The sequence below is a fragment of the Cucurbita moschata genome, unplaced genomic scaffold (assembly GCF_002738365.1).
Source record: "Cucurbita moschata cultivar Rifu unplaced genomic scaffold, Cmos_1.0 Cmo_Scf00021, whole genome shotgun sequence".
Lineage (NCBI taxonomy): Eukaryota > Viridiplantae > Streptophyta > Magnoliopsida > Cucurbitales > Cucurbitaceae > Cucurbita > Cucurbita moschata.
The window spans coordinates 3,759,393-3,780,384 of NW_019268537.1; the positions used below are offsets into that span (position 1 = coordinate 3,759,393).

A 20,992-nucleotide genomic window follows, 5' to 3' on the forward strand; every position below is an offset into this window, starting at 1 on the left:
TTGCATAAATCTTTCAACTTGTTTATCAACTGAGCAAACTTTTTTCCTTCTATAAAATTCCTCATTGTCATTAAACAGAGTTACAAGTTCAAACACCATATTCTAGCATACACTTCTTCAACAATGCTGAATTTTTCTTTTGTACTGAGAAGAATGCCTAGGTTATAAATGGGTCACATTCCCTCAGCTAAACTATAACAAAATTGTCCAGGAGACTGGGTGGCATCAGTAGAAATATGAATTACCTGAACGGCTGTATGAATCTTTTGTGTACTCTGACTCCGGCACCATACCACTGGACAACAAGGAACCCCGCAAGGTTCTTCCTTCTGGTTCTTGAAGGAATTTCCTGTCTTCCAAATAGGATTCAATCTGCACAATTATCTGTTTCAACCCTGGGTTCTCCTTTCCTCTTAGTGCACTCAAGAAGTTGTCCGAGATGATGTTCAGAAGCTTCCTGAACTGAGATTTATATTTTCTAAACAGTGCAAAGCCTGCTACCTATATTATACAAAATGGGGTCGTCAAACCATGGTTTTTTCAGCTTACTTCTCAGTGATTAAAATTCTATTCAACTTACTTGTAAGAATGCATAGAGCGCAGTTGCAGTATATATATTGGGGGGAACTGCATTTAGAAATCTTGCGAGCCATGCCCAACCTTCCTCAAGACCATGTATGTTGCGGGCACCAGGAACTTCTGTCTGCCAAATGATCCATTTTTATAAGTTACTTTTATGGAAAGATTCCTAATGTCATAGTCGAGAATGGTATAACTATAGATAATGAAAGTAGCTCAATTATAGAAAGCTCTAAAATAATATGTGGCAAGATAAAATATTTCGAAGTACTTCCCGAACTATTAGAAGAGACAAACCTGAACCAATGCCCCATACAGTTTCATGTATGCTTCTAGCCGCTTCAAATAATCCTTAACACTCTCCATTTTTCCGTCTGCATCCTCTCGGAATCCAAGAGTTTTGTAATATGACTCTTTGGATTCAAATGCGGCCTATGGAAAAATATGTGTAAAAATTATTCAACATGCAAGTGAGGAATCTCATAAATAAAAATAAATAAATAGACAGCATAAGCGCACTAGACCATTTGTATTGATTCAAATGCGGTTTAAATTTTGAAATGACCAAGTTTCAATGAATAGGTGGAATTTATCAGTCTTGAAACCTGAACAAGGTAAGGAGGATTTAATCTACTTGGACACTGGAATAAGCTTAAAAGAAACAAAATTTGCCTCGTTAATTTGCAATAACATTAATTGTTTTTCTTCTTAACATGTTTTAGACATATGAAGAACAAAAATTGTTCCAAACTTAATTTTACATGTGTTAGACAGTAGCACATTCTAATACTCTTCGTGCTGCCAGAAGATGACTGTAAAGCCTGGAAACTAGTAAAGCACGAAAGTTGGATAAAAAGACATTTTTCTAGATTAAATTAAAAGAAACGCATTCACAAGCCAGAAGTTGATTCTTCTCTCAAAATTTTCAGTAGTTAACAGCTTAGGATGCAATCACGCAAATCCCAAATAGTTGGCAAGAGCAAATATCATAGTCAATTAAAACTGTATTTCATTAAGAATGAAGCAAACTACCATCAAAGAGGAGAAGACAGAACAAGTGAAACTGCCGAGTATTACACCATATCAAGAATGATTCATGATAAAGACGATCCAAGTTGTTAGAAAGAACTCACCTCTGAGTATCCTACGTGCTTCGGAACTGTGTAGATGCAAGCTCTATGGAACTCTGCAAGAAGAAGAACCATAGCACTTGGGACCTGATTAAACAATTTGCTAACATTAGCGTACAATAGTCATCGTATTCAAAAGCATTAGAAAATAAAAAGTGAAGGAAAACGCTACCTTATTACACCCATACACTTAATAGTCGACAACAAATCCAAATAAAAATTAGTAATTTTGAGGTCCAACAGAAAAAGAAAAGAAAAACAAAAAACCTTTGAGATAAGCATAAACTAGGAAGCACAGACACTATGTTTTAGGTACAGTGTCTGTGTCGAACATATGTCAGACACATGTCCGACATGCTAAATAAAATGTTTGAATTATATATATATATATATATATTATCTTTCTATATCGTTAATTGACTTAACTTTGTAGGTTTTAAGTGAAGTATAATTTGTTTATACGTTAAATTACATGTTTTATCTATCGAGAAGTATTGATATATCAATATAAATATATAAATTAACTTTAATTAAAAATTGGTATCCCCAACGTGTATGTGTCCTACTCTTTTAGAAATTAGTGTGTCATCATGTGTGTCCGTGTAAGCATAACTATACAGGACTATTCTCCAATTAATACAATAGTATTTTAAGTTATACTACAATATCTATCTATCTAAATGTTTGTGAGCATGTACCAACTCACATATGTCCTCACCATTTGATCTCCAAAGAAAAAATAACTGTTTTTAATCAAGAATGAAACTTGAATATGACGATCCAATTCTAGCATAAGACTAAAAGAGAATTGTCTGATATGGTTTATGATAGTTATCTGATATGGTTTGGGATCGTACTCATTTGACATTTTGATTACATTTTCCAGTAAGAAATAGTTTTGAAATGCATTCTAATATGGTTTAGGATCAAGCCACTAGAGCCAACCACATAAGAAAGAGATCTCCACTTCAACACTTGGAGTATCACACTTCGCAAGGGAGGAGAAAAAGTACACAAAAAATTTCAAGGCAACATGAAGCACCAAACCCAAGTGCTTCAAATTTAAGGGTGGTGTTTGCCCTGTAAAACATCCCTTCAATTATAAATGAACTTGAATTCTAATAGGATGCTAAGCTCCTAGGCACAAAAGGTGGAACCAATTGGGTTTAGTTGGCCCATTCTAGAAATCCCTAAATATCTTGAAACTAAACACTATTCAAGTTAGGTTAGTTTTAGGGTATAGTTTAAATGATTTTCACTCCTTTAGGTTATCAACAACGAGAAACTATGTAAATCCTTTTATTGTAAATTTGAAGAAAATAGACATTTTGATGACCTCAAAATTGGGAGAGTTCCTATCTTTGTTCTAAAAGGAAAGCGCATTGCACCCTAGCTTAGGTTGCATATTCCTTAGAAACATTTCAAGTTTGATTGGTTACATACTTGTGATGAGTTTTGACATTTTGACTTTGGATTGAGAACAAGTTTTCCTATCCAAGGGCTTCCATCACGATATTAGATCTTTTTTCTTCTCCTTTGAGTGGTTTCTTGTGTGTGCACCAAGGGGTATCGTGCGTGTTCAGGAGGTGTTTACTCTTACCAAGGTTGCCTACGCCACTTATGTTAGGTTTGAGGTCATCATTTAGTGTCAAAACAATATGCACAAGAACAATAACATGACCAGTGCAGTACCTGTGAGGTAACAAGAACAATGACATGACTGCATGCAAAAACTGCATTTTCTGAACTTTCACATTGAGAAACAACCTGAAATTCAAAAGCTAAGGAAGTTAGAAGCTTCGATGAACTGGTCCAACTATATGAAGAAAAGTTTCAAGAACAAGATCTAATTGCATGATAGCTGAAGTAATACAAGAACAGATATCTGAAAATAAAGTTAGCTATTGAGAATGGAAGCGAAGCAACAGTGGTCTAGTTAGTTACCACACATCGCAATACCTATTTGAGTATTAAATTCAACATGTGTAACCACATTAAATTAAAACACAACTAAAGAAACCACTTGTTTTCACTCATTAAAATTAACCCTAATATACAAATGTCAAACACAAAACCCTTCCATAAGTGGTGTAACCTACATAAATATGATACATAATTACAATCAAATTTGAGTAGGTTCTACAAATCCTTATGTAAATTGAAAACAGGAGCTTGCAGCTGGACCAACAACATGTGTACTTCAAGAACCTTTTTTTAACAAATAAGAATGTGTACTTCACGAACTCACAACATATAATTACTTAGAAAACCCATAACTTCAAGGTTGAAAGCAAGAAACCACTACATCTGGGCTTGGCACTTATTGTACATTTAATCAACTACTTTACTACCATAATGAGTAACATACAAGCAAGAAGAATGATCAACTAGTTAATGAGATAGTATTACCTTCTTCGCAAATGCTGCAATGCTAATAGTTTGTGGACAAAGAGGATCCATGAAAATCTTAAGAAGTTGACTGGTTTTTGTACTGAATCAGATAGTACAAAACAAATAGTCAATATGCTTTCCTAAATACTGAGAATACAGATACAAAAATGTTGTCTATTTTATAAAACTAAAATAAAAACACGAGTAACAAAGAAATGTAACCTTAAATCTATTACAAATATATTGCTTAATGCTACTAATTTGTTCCACTTGGAGAAACTAAAGCCCCATCTAATATTCTATGATTTGTGGCTACGGGATCAATGTACAGTACAGCGTCTAGACCCACAAGAGAAGTTCAGTGTAAAAGAATTAAGAGAATTGTACAAATAACCTGTAATCTAATAACTTCCACTTTGAACTTTAGAAATAACTTTTGTCAAAATACTAGCATAGACAGAAAATCCTGCATAAAAATAGTGAAAGGCAGCTAAACATTGTAGATAGTAATAACATCAATGTAGCCTATTTTATTAAAAAAATAATAATATTAATAGCATCATGCAGCCCTAGAGAAAGAGGTGGGAATCTAAATTCAGCATCCTAAACTTGTAACCAACTTAATCTAGAGGTGACAGAAACCACGTATTTGTAACTAAATAAATACTAACAAAGGAGCTTGTCAGGAGCAAAAAGAAGAAAAGCACATGAAAAACAGAAGTCTCTATCAAAACAGCTTCAATTGCAAAATAGCCAAACAAAAACCAAATTACTTTTTTAGAAGTAAATCTAAGAAATCACATACCTGACATTCTCTTTTGTCCCCACTATTTGTCTAATTAGCCTAGCAATATGTCTTTCATGGGTGCTAAAATCCTGATGAGAGAAAGAGATGGGTATTTAGAATTACAATGAGATAAATATCAAATACTCTATCAGGTCACAAGTGTTGGAGAGAAGATAGTCAATAGTAAGAAATAAAAGTCCTAGAATGAAACTTTTTCCCATTTGATGAATAGAAGTGACATCATTCTAAGATGGGGCTTGAAAAAAGAAAGTCCGAGAGATACATTCAATCAATGATAAACAATGTTTGCTATCCTATGCTAATCTAAGCAGTAAGTTGCATTCCACATTAAAATGAAATATCCATGCCTACTAATATCTGTTACATGTAGAACAGACAAAATAATAATCATTCAAACTACTTGTTACTGCCGAACCTTATTTGAACTCAATCTCAATGCTTGGTTTCCCTCCTCTACCTCCTTAAGTTTTTGTAGTCTCTCCTGCTCTAAAGTCAAAGCATTTCTTGAGGCTCTAACCATGCTACCTACCATGAGATTGGCCCAAAAAGTTCCATATTAGATGAAATCCTGAAATCAAGTAAATTAGTACACCAAACACGAAAAGGCACATGAACAACTATCTTCTGAATAAAGAGAACTGAACAAAGAAAGGTTCAGGATAGAATGGACAAAGAAAATGTAAAGAGTTAGGAATTTTTAAGTATATAAATTTTTAACAAAAACAGAAAACCCATTATCACATTCATAATGAAAATCACCTGGTGATCTTGACACATTTGTTCCATCCAGAGCAGTTCCTTTAGCTTGTCCGACTGAGTTTACTGGTTTGGTGGTTGGTGCCCCAACAATAGTTTCTTGCGCTTGTACAGCATCAACCTTTTTTAAGTTTTCAGCGGCTTCCCTTTCAGCTACTTCTTTCATTGCCCGACTCTCAGCTTCTATAGCAGCTTTCATTGCCTCCTCAGCTTTAGCTTTTGCCTACATCAGTGTTTTTAGCTGTGTGAAATGCAGTAAAGTGCAACACTCCTTTGGGGCTAAAGTGCGAGGTGAAGAAAAACATCAAATACCTTTTTTCTTTTTTTTGTCAAGTACCAAGAAAAACGAAACTACATTTTTATATATGAATAAAAATAATATTATGAATAATATGAGAATGAAAATTTTAAGAAGTCAGATCTTTGATTAGAGATTGTGAAGAAAACGAACATTATTTAAGAAATTTTTAGTTCTTCCTTAAGATAAAAATAATAAATAATCAATAAATAAGTGGACTTTTGCACCCTTCAAAGGTGGGCTTTTCCAAAGAGCGCATCTGGCTACGCTATTCAAAACACTTGCGCAGTTAGGTCCTGTAACTATTTTGTTTCCTACCAGATGACTCAAAAAGTAAATGATGAAGGACCCAATGTCCACCAAACCTAAACCATTGGAAGGTGAAACTAACTCCCAGAAAAGATTGTCTAATCTAAAAACAGGATGGATTATTGATCAATAATCCTCATATTGAATCAAAGGAAAGTTGATAGAGATAGAACGACAATAGAATTGATTACAAGCTAGCAGCCCATGAAACAGTAGTTCAAATTTTCTATGAAAGCCATATGTACCGGTAAAGTGAACAACACAATCAAAAAAAAAGAAAAAAAGACAAAAAGAAGAACAAACAAACAAACAAACAACAAAAAATAATCATTTCCAAATAGTTGACAACAAACCTCAGCTTCTGCTTTAGCCTTTTCTATACGTTTTTTTTCTTCTAGCATGGCCTTCTCCTTTCTTTTGGCTTCCTCAAAAGCCGCATCACTTCTTATTTTTCGTTCTTCTCTTTGTGATATTTGTTCATGGTGACGCTGAACAGTAGTCAAGTACTTATCAAGGCCTTCAGCACTAAAAGTAGAGGAAAAGGATAAACACCAAGTAAGATTACAATGTTAGCACACAGTCATTCATAAGTGGCTAGGCAGAGAAAAGAAGCACAAAGAACTAATTACAACTTTTTAAAACTAAATATATATTGTAAAAAATGATTTTAAAAAATCTAGTTGGTTAGGTTCAAACATGAAGAAGCAAAAATTGAAAATTCAAGGTTGGCATGGTTCATACGAATTTTTTATTATCATTAGAAGTTTATGAAAAAGATTTACTAAACTTGACTTAAGAAAGATGACCAACAAAACTAATAGAAAAGCATACATCTCGCGTTGATATTGAGTATCAAGTCTCCGGTCAGCTTCTCGTCTTGCCTCATAGTATTTCTCAATTTGAGAGGCTGCAGCACTGGACTTTTCATTTAAAGTAGTGAGGTTGGTCTCCAACCTTCCAAGTTGGTTCCTGATTTCCTCCTGTTTATAAACTAATTTAGAAGAGCATTAGCAGAAGGGAAGATTAGCTAGATATCCATCCACTTTGTCTCTCGATGGTTGAAATCAAAAATTCTTCATAATTTCTAGTGTCTCATAAGTTTTAAGTCAGAGACGTCAGACTAAATGAGAATACAGCTATGACAACATCCAGATAGAAATAATATAATTAATGAGTTTTTTACCCAAAAAAATGCCAGTTTAACTAATTTCACATACATGTCTTCACAATATCTTAGATGATCCAATACAGTGTCTAAAACTCCAAGAAACAACTAGAGATAACAAACTAACTTTAAAAAGGGTAGGTAAAGACATGAGAGATGGACACAAAATGTCATGAAGAAATGAAATGTATGATGCATTCATATTTACATGCTAAACAATGTGTAGACGTCAATAAAAGAGAGAAATATAAATTATATACTCCCCTAAATACCTTCGTGTTAAGCAGATGATCATCTGTTAGCTGAGCTAAAGAACTTTCCACTAAATCCACGTCCTCCATCAGATGGGCTCGTGTTCCAAGAGTTGATTCATTGTCAGAATCTTCGCTATCGCTAAAAGGAAAGAAAAATATTAAAACTTCATGGCACAAAGCCAGATATGTAATAGTTCAGATCGAAATTCAGTAGCTTATAATAATAATCACATCACATGACAAAAAAGAGTCTAAAAACATGAACAGGCCCTCAAAAGTTAAACAAAACCAGGCAAAGCATATTTCCACTATTAATTTCTCATAGAAAAACATATGCGGGGAAGATTACGCATAAATATTCATTAAATAAAAGCAACTTAAACTTTAAAAGAAAAAATAAATAAAGTTGGAAGCGGCAACAGAATAAAATACCTGAGAAAACATCCATCACAATTAAAGCGCTTAGCATTTGAACCTTGGTCACAAACTACTTCACCATCGTTAAATATGTTCTGTAGCTCATCCTCATACACACCCATTACAAAAGGCTTGGAGCTTCTCTTCGTAGTTTTTATGAGTGGAAAGTCTCTATTGACATATAAACCACAAATTCTTCAACAAAGAAAACTAGAAGCATGCACAAATTCATTCGTTCTTTTCCAAATATAAAAAACTATGATACCGTGAACATGTTTTTGTGAAAGGAGTTGTGGACGTCTTTAGCTTCTCCTCCAAAGAATAAAGTTCCACTCGCAAATCATCAAAGCTAAAATCAGGCTGTGGATCAGCTGTAACTTGTCCTACCCTAGAAGGGCAGCGAAGGGTCAACTTCACCGGACTCCTGAAAACGAAACACAAACAAAAGAATAACACAAGTGATAATGAGGGTCCTGGATGTCGTTCAACGTGACAAAATAGCTAAGTTAAACTATGTTTGCCAAACATAAGCTAGTTTGAAATCATCTATAACAGGCATGTACACAAAGATACTACGTCTACAACGCAACCAAATGCCCGAATAATAGCTTCCAATTTTTGCCCTAACCATAGAATCAACTTGAAAACGTACAATTACCATATCAAAAATTGAATGTGAAAGAATGTAGAACTTACATGGCTTCAATAAGCAAACTTCGAATGCTTCAATGACCAAAAGGACGCCCCTGGCGGATCCGGGGCTGTGCAGAAGAGAAAAAGAATCAGTCCCAGGACAATCGGAACCGGAGGAGAAACAACTAGTCTGAAACTTCAGAGAGAGATATCGATTCGAGAATTTTTTTTTAAAAACATAGTTGAAATCAGCAATTCATCGGATCACGAGACAAAGAGCAGCTGTGTCTTCCTCTTGCACAATCGACGGAACAGCACCGCGGCTCACCGTCCAGCAAGAAGAGGTGCCGAAGAAGAAGGTTCAGAAAAGTGAAGAAGAGAACCCTCGCGACTAAAGACTTCACACTTCCATTTCCTAAATTACTTGAGTTCTTCCAAGTGATTTTTGTACGGGTAACCTAAAGTTTAAAGGCAAAGTGAAATGCGACGGCCCGTTCTTTTTAAAGCCAAGTATTTTGATTTATGTTGTTCTTCTGTTCTGAAGCGAGCAATCTTGAAGCACGTACCAGTGTCTCAAACAACTTCTTTTGAGTATGGAGTCTGTAAATGATATGACATGGACATGAGAGGGTTTAATGCCTCAATAGAGTCCAAACGGATAAATGTTCAGGATGTCCTGATATTATGAACGACACATGGAGCCATTCTCAATGGCATGACCAAGTAAGTTGTGATGGCCTACGACGACATCAACACATATGGGCAGTGTTAATTAGAAATTGAGATGAGGTCGAAATGCGACATTACATCGAGAGACCTCATCCCCAAGTCGAGACATGGTTGGGCCGGATGACTTGGCCTAATGTAGAGGCAAATCGGTTGTGTCGCATATGATCGAACATGCACATGGAGACGATGTGTGTGGCCAAATAAGTTTGGATTCCGCACAAGTGATATTTGGTTGGCAAAGACAAATCTCACTTAAGGTTCGACAATGCCACAAAGTTAGGCGAAAAATACATATGGAGCTTGAGTTTTTCTCAAGGTTGATCGTGAGCGTGTCAAGATCACAACACTGCATAATTGAAAATGTACGACCGTGACAGATGATAGTAGCTTATTACCATCTCTCGAAACATAGGATAAAGAAAAGATTTTTAATTTAGATTATAGATCAGTGAATTATAATAAATTCCTAATTGATGTGATTGATTCTATATGTGTTCTTTAAAACCATGATTTTACACCTTAGTTGATAAAAAAAATCATTTCATTAAGATTCAACTTAGTCCCATAAAACCTAAATTTGTAGCCAATTTCTTGTATACACTCAACTAACAGTTCCTTTGCCTTTCAAGCTTCACGTTGCTTCCCAGCCAGACAAGCCAAGCAACTATGAGAGGGAAACAAAGAGTGGCTTGAAAGAGTCCTGTAATTTATTGCATTGCCTTGGAAGTCCACCAAATGCTCAATAGGCCTGTACCTTTCAGACGCCTCGTCATCAAAGCTTCAGAAAAAACAACAAAAAGGGGCTTACAAGACTTCTCCAATTATAAAATAATCACACAGTAGTTGAATTCAAGATGGGGGAAGAAACTGGATAGGATCAAGACCGACGATGAAGGGGCTGGTCTTGTTGTGCTCTGTCGCCGCCCTGTGGCTTCAGGCGGCAGTGGGGCTGCCGTTGCACACCGATTCACGGTGGATCGTGGACGAACAAGGGCAGAGAGTGAAACTAAGATGCGTAAATTGGGTGTCGCATTTGGAAGCGGTGGTGGCGGAGGGGCTTTCGAAGCAGCCCATCGACGAGATTACAAACCGTATTGGGTTATTAGGATTCAACTGCGTGAGGCTCACTTGGCCACTGTTTTTAGCCACAAACGAGTCTTTGAGTTCCCTCACCGTCCGGCAATCATTCCAGCGGCTGGGTCTGAGGGAAGCCATCGCCGGAATCCAAGCCAATAACCCCTTCATCATCGATCTTCCGCTCATAAAGGCTTTTGAGGTAAATCGTAAATGGGATTCTCTGTAAATGTTTGGATAGGTGAATTAGGGGTTTGATTTTGAAATTGGCTTGCAGGCGGTGGTGGGGAGGTTGGGGGAGGCGGAGTTGATGGTGGTATTGGACAATCACATCAGCAAGCCAGGGTGGTGCTGCAGCAACTTCGACGGAAATGGGTTCTTTGGGGATCAGTACTTCAACCCGGAGAAGTGGATCGAGGGGCTCACTAGAATGGCTACCATGTTTAACGGCGTGGCCCATGTTGTTGGTATGAGCCTTAGGAATGAGCTTCGTGGCCCAAAGCAGAATGTCAACGATTGGTACAGGTACAATACACTTCGAATTTGATTTTTAAATATATATAGCTTATAATATCAATTATCTAAATTTGATTTTTAGGGTCGAAATTAGATAAAAATATGTTTATCAGTAAGGGTATTCCTGTCATTCCAGAATCTGGCTAATCCAAATTATTGATTAGATTAGAGTTGGGTTAGATTTTTTTTTAGGTTCGGTTGAATCTTTTGAAAACTAAAATAATTAGGTTAGTTTGCTTGCTGGGTCGACGTATTTTTTTTGTCACCTTAATCAAACCAACCCGAAAGTAAGGGTACAACTTAATCCAACTCAACTCTAGTTTTAAAATTATTATAAAGATTAAGAATATTTAACCTTCGTAATCGATTTGATATGAGATTTTAGATATTAATATAATATGCATGGTAGATAAATAGAGTTTTTTAAATAATTAAAAGAAAAAATTGACTACTCAATCTAACTCAACCCAACTTGAATTGAGTTGTGAACTTTATTCGAGTTCCTTGAGTCACCAATTCCTTGACCAATCTAAAATTTTAGATTGGTTTAAAAGATTTTCTCAACTCAACCCGTGTATGTCTTTATTTATTAGACATTGCTAATATTTAAATTAGAAGTTTAGTAGTTGATTTCATGTGCCTATTTAGTCTTTAAACTTTCAAAATTACCCTTTAATTCCTAAACTTTTGATTTTTTTTTTTAAATTTAATTCACAAAAACTATCGGACATTATTGAAAATTTAGGATTCCAATCTTTTTATATTTAATACATCAATTAAATATTTTAAATTTATCTAAATACAAAACAGAAAGTTTAGAAATTTAGTAGACAATATTAATACCCAGTAGGAACAAATCTCAAAATTTAGACACTAAACTTGTAATTTAGTTTTTTTTTTTTTAATTTAGAAATGAAATTAGAAACAAAGATAAACTGGAGAGTAAAAGGAATGGGTTTGTACTAAAATCATATGAACACAAGATTTGATCATAATTTCATATGAATGTGATGAACCAATGTTGTTGGAAGGTACATGCAAAGAGGGGCGGAGGCAGTTCACGCAGCAAACCCAGACGTTCTTGTAATTCTCTCAGGACTTAGCTTCGACAAGGACTTATCTTTTCTCAAAACCCAACCCATAAACCTCACATTCACAGCCAAATTAGTGTACGAGGTTCATTGGTATGCATTTTCCGACGGCTCCTCATGGCAATCAGGCAACCCAAATCAAGTCTGCGGAAGAGTAGTCAACAACTTAATGAAAATGTCCGGATTTCTCTTAGAACAGGGGATGCCTCTGTTTCTGACCGAATTCGGAGTCGACCAAAGAGGCACCAACGTCAACGACAACAGGTATCTAAGCTGCTTCCTGAGCGTCGCAGCCGAGTACGACCTCGATTGGGCGGTGTGGACGCTCGTTGGAAGCTACTATTTGAGAGAAGGGGTTGTTGGGTTGAACGAGTTCTACGGGTTGCTTGATTGGAATTGGTGTAATCCTAGAAATTCTAGCTTCCTCCAAAGGATCTCCGCCCTGCAGACACCCTTCCAAGGCCCAGGACTAGCCGAAAGAAGGCCTTACAGTGTCATGTTCCACCCATCAACTGGGCTATGCGTGGGGAGGAAGTCGCTATTGGACCCACTAAGATTAGGCCCATGCGCCGATTCAGATCCTTGGTACTACACGCCGCAGAAGTTTTTAACTCTCAAAGGCACGTACTTTTGCATACAAGCGCAGGACATGGGGAAGCAGCCGAGATTGGGGATAATATGTACTGTCTCAAATGCTCAATGGGATATGGTTTCTGATTCAAAGATGCATCTTTCTTCGAAACTCGACGATGGATCCGTGGTTTGCTTGGACGTTGACCCAAGTAGTAATGAAATTGTCACCAATGCTTGTAAATGCTTGAGTCGGGACTCGTCGTGTAACCCGAGTAGCCAATGGTTCAAGCTCGTTAATAGTACTAGAAGCTTGGGCGCGGCAAGGTCGATGATTAGTATGGTGGGTTCTTCTTTGTCGTCCAATCTTGTGCCTAAGTTGTTTGTGCAGTAATTGTTAAGGCTAAATTAAAGAGAAAAAAAACATGCCCCCATGCAGGATCGAACTACAGACCTTCAGTTTACAAGACTGACGCTCTACCACTGAGCTATAGGGGCTGTTGATGTAAATCAAGATTTGAAATTATTACATGCAATTTCATGGATACGTGTCAATTATTATTGAATTATACTCATATTGGCGGATACCATCTACCTTGAAAAGCAGAATTCTAATGGGTTAAATAAACGAACGGTTTATCTTATAATATTCAAAGTCATAGAGAATAACGAAGAAAATTCAATTTGGAAAAAGAAAACTAAAGGGTACGACTGAAGTATACGGATTTGTTTAATAAGGCTAAATTTCTAAATTTAGAACGACACGACAATTCAACGAAAGCAACGGGTATATGAATCCAAAGAAAAAGAGACAAATGAATGATGAAGTCGAGAATAGGGTACATTGGAAGCCCCACCACTTTGACATATATATATTCCATTCACAGCCAACTTGAGTTCCTTTCCGGCAAATAAGAAGAAAAACTACCAAATTTCCACAGGATATGAAGAACACAGGCTGGTTTTTGTAGAGGGCATTTGGAACACACCCAAGACGCCTGCTTTTTATCCTTCTATCTTTATCTTTTGTGCTTTCATGAAGTTTGGCGCCACTAAGCATGGATAATTATTGAGTTCCATACCTTATACCATTATGGTTCGTGGTCCATAATCTTACCTTTTCTACTAGTGCTAGTGGGTGTGAATAGTGCACGGTAGATATCACTCCAAAATATCCATTTCTTCGTATCAAGTGGGATGAACATGAGGCTCTAAACTTCTAGACTACATAATTCAATCACAAATCAAGATGGTTGGATCCTTTTTGATTCTCTATAACCAAGAATGTGGCTTGAAATTTCTCGACAATGCAAGAGGTGGACCCTCGTTTGAATTGAGTGTATAACATTTTTCCTGTGATATGACCATATTAGAATTTCTTTAGGTAAGATGTGGTTCAGAGACGAAGGTGGAAGTTGGTGGATATATATTACATGAGAAAGAGAGGGTTATATGAATAACCAATCCTACCGGATTACGAGGATATGAAGTAAGAAATGCTTAAAATAATTCAAAGTTAATATCTATATCAACCAAGATGTGTCTTTTTTATTTTTTTATGGTTCAACTATAAGAACTTCAAAGTAAAGCGTGCTTGTTTTGGAACAATTGTAGGTTGGGTGACCTCCTAAGTGTTTTCGTGGGAAGCACAAGAGTAAAGACAAAATCTCTAATAATAATCTTAAAAGGGCTTGTGTTGGTTTGTAATAATAATGTTCACTTTTAGAACCCGTTTAAGACAAGTAGATAACATGGTCATGTCCTATGGTTATGGTGGGATCATCAAGTGTTGGATTCAGATTTCAAATCTTATGAAACGTTACATTTCTCGTCCACCCTTTATTAACTGGTACTTGTGTGGAGTGCAACACCCTTTGTCTTGAATACTATCACAAACTAACACAAGTCATTTTAGCGTGTTTTATCCTCACTCACATGCATCTTAGAACAAAGTCTTAGTTTATTCATTTACCTCTCTTTTACTCATATGTCACATACCCACTAGCTTCAGTCTAAACTACATCTTACAAGAGAAGTACCACTCTAATACCATTCGTAGACAAAAAAAATTTGGATCAAGTTTCAAATTTGAGTTCTAAATCCTGAACATGAATTGTTACGTGGATCGAGTGCACTAGCTGAGCAAAATCAAATTTGAAACTCTTACCTTACCCAACAATCGAGACAACCCGTTGATCACGACGACTATACGAGGGTCCGAGCTAGATCACGCATCCATTTTGAACATCATAAAGAAATTTGAGAATTCACGAAAATAGAATAAGAAAGTGATGAGAAATTTGAAGGTGTTTGAGCAAGTGGGCAAGTTGGGGGAGCTACCACTAAGGGCTTTTCTTGTTTTCATATTATTTTAATGGGTGGGTGTTGGTCGATCCGAGTTTTCCTAGTCAGAGACAGACAACGAAATAGATTTTTGATTAATTTCATAATATCAGGAAGCTTCTAGTACCAATATTTCATGTCCTTTAAAGCTTATATAATCTCGTTTAATTCCACTTAACTTACTAATTGTTTGACCCAACTGGATCGGTTCCCTCCTTTAATTAGTCAACCACATTTGTTTACTCCAACTTGGTTCTATATAGTCAACTCTCTCTTAACCTCTTAATTATTTAATTAATTCTATTGCTTCTTCTAATTATTTACGAATAATTCATAACCCATCATCCATATACAATGCACGAACATGTTATCGAAAAATTGTATAAATATTTGAATATGCACTTAAATCTATTCATTTTATATGTTTTCTTCGTAACCAATAATTATAGTTTAAGAAGTTCATTCACGAGTGTACGTGGGTTAGGTTTGATTGAAAATTAGGTTAATCGATTTGGTGATCCAAGCAACCTGAACTGAAGTGCTCGACTTCTAACTTTTGCTTACTTTAAGATAGAAGACATCGATTCTCTTTGTATAGTTAGTTTAGCTCACAACCGTTCGAGTTCGGATCTCACTAGCAGCATCAATTAATTAATTGAAGAGTGAAACATGGATGAAGAAAGCTTTTTTATTGATATGTAGATATCCATTAAAAAATATTCTTCTTTTTTATACGCGCATGGTGGATTGAAACTTAGATAGTCAGAAGCTTGCCTACAACCCACATCGGGTGGCTTGGAAATTCGGTACAAGGTATTATGGTAGAGAGCTCTTATCCTTCCAATTGGATTGTAAGCTTTTTAGATTGTCGGAGCTGCAAAGTTACCCAAACTTCCAATTCTTCTTACATACGTATGGCTTGAATCTAATCTAAGTGGTGATTTTCTTCGTGGGGGATTTGTGGAAGCCCCTGCTTAGGTTAGGAGTCACCTTAGCAATCTGCTTTCTGATTACTTTCTAAGGATACTGAGTGTTTCGTGTTTTATTCTTTTATCAAAGAATCCACAAAGAAGAGACCACCGTGAAATATGCATCCATATGGCTTGGTTGGTTGGGTTATGAGGTTTTTTTTTTTTTATAATTATTTTAAAAAATACTACTTATTAGTTTAGTAACTAAATCTCGTTCAAATATCACAAATCATAATTCATCACTAACATTGATTACAAACGTCAAATATTCTTAATCTTCATAATAATTTTAAAAGTATGGTTAGATTGTAACTCTATTTTCGAGTTGGTTAGGTTAACCCAACAAATAATATATCAACTCAAATTTAAAATTTCCAAAAATTAAACAAAAATATAAATAAATCTAACCCTCCAACTTTCATGTTTTGTTTTGAGTTGGATAGTTCAGGTTGGTCGAGTTCTCAGATCATAAGAACGCCTCTAATTAAATCCTGGACGATGAGTTCAATGATTCTCGTATTAAGTGAAAATTGATATTAATTTGAAATTATGAACACACAATTTTTTATTTGATAATTTGAATATGTATACATACATATATATATATATGTATATGTGTGTGTGAGGCATGCAAGGTCAGGGAAGCATGTGGGCCAAGATTGATAATTAAATAACAAAATAGCTTTTAAGCTTCCTCGGTGATGTTAATTAACAATTAATTAACTAATTAAGCTCACCAATCAATGCCAGATGCTCCACAGTCCAACCAAAATATTTAACTACATGGGATACATAAATGGTGAGAGCTACACGACAAAATCCACTTTCTTCGAGAAGAGATTAGTTATTAATTACCATTATTAATTCATCATTTAATTATTTAATTACCTTTAACTTCTTAGATAACCTCAATCAACCCCAAAGTTGCCAAAACATATAATTTTAACTCTTATAAATAATTGTAATATAATGAAATAAATATTTAAAAAATTAAAAATTACTATTTATGAAGCGGCGGCCAGCTAGAAGGCAATTGGAATTTTTTTTTTCTTTTTTGTCTTTTTTCTATCAAACCCAAAAAAGTCTTTCACCATCCAACTCATATGGATATTATCTTTGCTTCTACACCTTTCTTTTTATATATGTATATATATATATATATATACCAACTTGCTTGCTTATACAATATGATATATATTGAGCCCTCAATTTTATAATAATATATATACATGTCAATAACTCAACGAGTGAGTATTAACGTTCACTTTATCACCAGAATTATAGAGATCATGTTTCTTATTTATATGTTCATGATCTTCCTTTTAATTAATGAACGTGGGATTGTTCCTCTGCTGAGAGATGAAAATGACGCTAAGAAATTAAATTAAGAAATAAATCCTTATTAATTACATGTTAAAAGAAGTTACACAGCCACCCTTGATAATATAAACATGCAAAAATAGGAAAATTTTTAGAACAATAAAATAATAAAAAGAACAAATTTGTTCCTAATCCATTATCTGCAATTCATAATATTCGAATTGGGCGAAAATGAGAGTTTCCAGGATTTTAGCTCTCCGTCCAGGCTTCCGCTGCACACTGATACGACGCCGTCCGACTCCCCTTCCGATACCACCACCAGCGATTTCACCGGTTTTTTATGACCTTCCAGTACTGACAAGCAGTTAAAACTACCATCTGCTCCACGTTGCCACACCCTCACCGTCCGATCCGCGGATCCACTCAACAACAAATCCCACACGTAGATCAAACACAGAATCGCGTTTCTGTGACCTCTTAATGCGCCGATCACCGCCATGTGGTTCGCACTGTCTTCTCTTTCCCAAACCAGAACGGACCGATCACAAGCCCCCGAGAAAAGCAATGAACCGTCGTCGTTTAGCGCCAATGCATTCACTGCCGATTTGTGCTTCTCTAATGTCGCCACCAGTACATGACGTTTCTCCGTCTCCGGTTTCGTCCATACTCGGATTTTTCTATCGGCTGAACCGGTGTACACAGTCCCCCCGGCGGAAACAGCCACCGTGTTGATGGCGTCCTCGTGCGCTGCTTTCACGGACTCGACACAGCGGTGTTTAGAGCCTTGCCAGACTTTCAAACTCCGATCCCAAGAAACAGAGTAAACAGAGTCACCGTTGACGGCGAGTCCGGTAACGGCGTCAGCGTGTTGAATCCAGAGAACCTTTTTGTGACGACGGACGTTGACGTAATTACTCGGGAGTATAAATCGGCGTAAACGGTCGTTGACTGTAGGGAGAGTGTTGACCAATTTGAATTGTTTGGTCTTCTCACTCAAATTCCAGACGCGGATTTTGCCGTCTTGGTGAGAAGTGAGGATTTCGCGGCGGAGAAAGGATATTCCCTTTACAGAACCAGAGGATGAATCTCGAGCGTTGAATGCGGTGACGTGAGAGAAAGTAATTCGATCGTAGACGTTGATTTCATGAGCGGTGGCGACGTAGAGATAGGCGCCATGGACGGCGAGATGGGAGATTGGGAGCTTGAAAGAGGCGAGGTGGTGTTGAGAAACAGAGACGTTTAAAGCATCGGTGATGGTGGGGAGTTTTTGAAGAGATGGAATGGACGGTAGAGATTGAAGGGAGAGATTCGTTTGGAGACTGGAATAGCTAGTGTCGGAACTAGGCGTCGACGTCAACGACGACGAACAATTAGCCGACATTTCTGAAAGACTGCTTCCGTCGGAACTTAAGTAGAAGGAGGAGGAGGAGGGTTCAGGCGATTTATTACAACTGGGCTTGGCGGCGGTGGAGCAGGGGAGTAGCCATGATCGGAGACTCATGCCGGCGACGCCGAGAAAGAGTGGAAGAGAGGAAAAGGGAGGAGATGAAGAAATGGTGATGACTCTGAGTTGGGGAAAGGTATAAATAGAGGAACAAAAAAGAGTGTAGGAGAGGTCCAATGAGAGAGTGCCACGTGGAGATAAGGGATTGTCCTCACGATACGGCGCGTCCGATGTAAGAAAGAATGAAGGCAGCGTAGGGTCAATTTTGGAATAAGAAAAAGAGGGTAATTCATAATTAAAAATAAAAGAAAATGGTAATTTGTTGAGCTTAAAAAGTATCGGAAGACAGAGAGGAAGGTGACAGTCAAGGTGAGGCAAGTGGACGTTGAGCGTCACGGCAATGGGAATACAGATTTTTCTTTTGTTCGAAGTTTCCTTAAATACCCCTCTCATTGTGGGCCCAGGATCAGGCCCATTTTGTTACAACAAGTGGGACCCCCGAAATGAATTTTTTAATATTATATTTAATAGATTATTGATCTATTTAGAGTTTAAATTTTTTTAAGTTAAATTAATAAAAAAAAATTAATCTAAAAAGATATCTACACTTTAGGTTTCACTCGAAATTAATATAATTGAATGAGAAAGCAAAGTACATGACATTAAAGTGAAGAAGGCTCAATAAACACAGACGAACATGATGCAAGGACATAACATAAATGAGACCACCAATTATTTCATAAACTATACTTTTTTATACGACGGTTTTGGAATTTCCTACCCACACATTATAATCATTATTTGGATTTTATAGGATAATTAGATTAATTTATGTTATAATCTGTTTCAAATTTATGATAATTAATGTGGGTTTATTATTTCTATGAATATGTAGTTGGAGGATGTGATTATTTATTGCATGGGGACCATTTTCTCAATTAATTTTTACATTAATTATCGCAGGAAATTGAATCCAAATTTCCCCCTTCTATTAATGAATAGTTATACAGATATTTTCTGTTGAGATAATAAACACTTTAAGAGCAAACGACAAGCACCAATAAAAAGAAGTCATATCGATCGGAGAGTAACAAAACATTTTTTATAAACTTGTGTATATTTTTTTCGAGATTATTCCTTGTTTAGCTAAATAGGGATCAAGATTACGGTTCCCGTCTCTCCCTCCTTGACTCAGTCCCATTCTCGCCTCACTCCACTTTTATATATAATAAGTTAGTTTTGTACCTTTTATTTTTATATATATATATATATTTTAGAAATGAGGTTAAAGTTAAATTATATTTTTTATAAAATATGCGTGGATGAGATTTTTACTTTTGAAAACTATAAATTATTTGAAATGAATATTTTAAAAAATATATGCAAAAAATGAAGGAAGAATTTTGGGGAAATGAGAAGCCCGATTTCCACAAATTCTTTGTAGAAAATCCTCGCCTTTGAACCCCACTAAAATAAATAGAGAATTTCACGAAGATAAGAATGAAAAAGACTTTCTCGTCTCAGTCCCATGAACATCGCTAGACACCAAGAAGCGAACCAGAGAGAACATTTCTGTTCATAAGTTTGGCAACCATTGTTGCATTCAGAAGATGACAATGGGGAACAAAGTTTTATGGGTGTGTTTTGTTTTGTTTTGAGTTAAAAAAATATGAACCTAGATCATGTCAAATTTGATGTATGCTTAGCGATCAACATGAACCATCCAACATGATTTGATTGTTTAACACTAACATGTTAATGTCGTTTAAAGTCATTGTCTTGTCTTTCTCCAAAGACATGCAGTGTCGGGTGTTAGCCAAAGGATAAAAAAGGTGAGACTTTTAGAACACAAAACGTGATTGAGAAGTGATGAGGAAGGTAACCAAATAATGCAACAGGGCTTGGTGCGTATACTTCCATCACATGCTATCAATATCATATGGTTGGTTTAGAACTTAAAGGCAGAGTTATCTTCTTGCATTTACTATCATAGACTTATCATAGACTTAGATTGACAAATACACCAACGGGCAGTGTACGAAGACAATCGTGATGTTTGAAACGACCTTCTAAGTGCTTAAAAAGTAACGAGGAATGGTTCACCAACCATCATCTATTCCAAGGCATGTTGTTGGACTAGGCTATCCAAGGCATGTTGTTGGACTAGGCTATCCAAGGCAGTGGTTGCAAGCCC

At 36.2% G+C, this 20,992-nt stretch overlaps 3 protein-coding genes and 1 non-coding gene across 5 annotated transcripts; 1 reads left to right on the forward strand and 3 right to left on the reverse strand.

The window, feature by feature from the left end:
* On the reverse strand, positions 1-9,201 carry LOC111458652 (protein GLE1). 2 transcript variants are annotated; one of them, XM_023101413.1, is made up of 15 exons: positions 8,804-9,201; positions 8,373-8,531; positions 8,123-8,278; positions 7,709-7,829; positions 7,103-7,251; positions 6,625-6,796; positions 5,668-5,887; positions 5,324-5,433; positions 4,906-4,976; positions 4,119-4,200; positions 3,402-3,476; positions 1,713-1,796; positions 877-1,011; positions 581-703; positions 1-501 (listed from the first exon to the last, which is right to left on the reverse strand). In XM_023101413.1, coding segments are annotated over exons 1-15 (1,935 nt in total). In that variant the 5' UTR covers positions 8,806-9,201; the 3' UTR covers positions 1-225. The 2 variants fall into 2 exon arrangements, with proteins under 2 accessions (XP_022957181.1, XP_022957183.1); XM_023101415.1 differs by lacking the exons at positions 8,373-8,531; positions 8,804-9,201 and having other exon boundaries at positions 7,709-7,818; positions 8,123-8,214.
* Positions 9,202-10,317: 1,116 nt separating this feature from the next.
* On the forward strand, positions 10,318-13,265 carry LOC111458804. Its single transcript, XM_023101624.1, has 3 exons — positions 10,318-10,745; positions 10,821-11,068; positions 12,091-13,265. Exons 1-3 carry the CDS (start codon positions 10,359-10,361, stop codon positions 13,112-13,114), a joined length of 1,659 nt encoding a protein of 552 aa, XP_022957392.1. The 5' UTR covers positions 10,318-10,358; the 3' UTR covers positions 13,115-13,265.
* TRNAT-UGU lies at positions 13,147-13,218 on the reverse strand. Its single transcript has one exon. It is a non-coding gene; the product is annotated as a tRNA-Thr (tRNA).
* Positions 13,266-17,417: 4,152 nt separating the features above from the next.
* On the reverse strand, positions 17,418-18,925 carry LOC111458929 (protein JINGUBANG-like). Its single transcript, XM_023101812.1, has one exon. It carries the CDS (start codon positions 18,853-18,855, stop codon positions 17,551-17,553), a length of 1,305 nt encoding a protein of 434 aa, XP_022957580.1. The 5' UTR covers positions 18,856-18,925; the 3' UTR covers positions 17,418-17,550.
* Positions 18,926-20,992: the final 2,067 nt, after the last annotated feature.

Excerpts from the sequence above, each read along its gene's own strand:
- LOC111458652 (XM_023101413.1), bottom strand. Across the intron at positions 6,797-7,102 it reads ACTCAATATCAACGCGAGAT|TGCTGAAGGCCTTGATAAGT; the intron begins GTATGCTTTTCT and ends CTCTACTTTTAG. Across the intron at positions 5,888-6,624 it reads AGGCTAAAGCAGAAGCTGAG|GCAAAAGCTAAAGCTGAGGA; the intron begins GTTTGTTGTCAA and ends ACACTGATGTAG.
- LOC111458804 (XM_023101624.1), top strand. The coding sequence starts at position 10,359 with ATGAAGGGGCTGGTCTTGTTGTGCTCTGTCGCCGCCCTGTGGCTTCAG. Across the intron at positions 10,746-10,820 it reads CGCTCATAAAGGCTTTTGAG|GCGGTGGTGGGGAGGTTGGG; the intron begins GTAAATCGTAAA and ends ATTGGCTTGCAG. Across the intron at positions 11,069-12,090 it reads AATGTCAACGATTGGTACAG|GTACATGCAAAGAGGGGCGG; the intron begins GTACAATACACT and ends TGTTGTTGGAAG.
- LOC111458929 (XM_023101812.1), bottom strand. The coding sequence starts at position 18,855 with ATGAGTCTCCGATCATGGCTACTCCCCTGCTCCACCGCCGCCAAGCCC.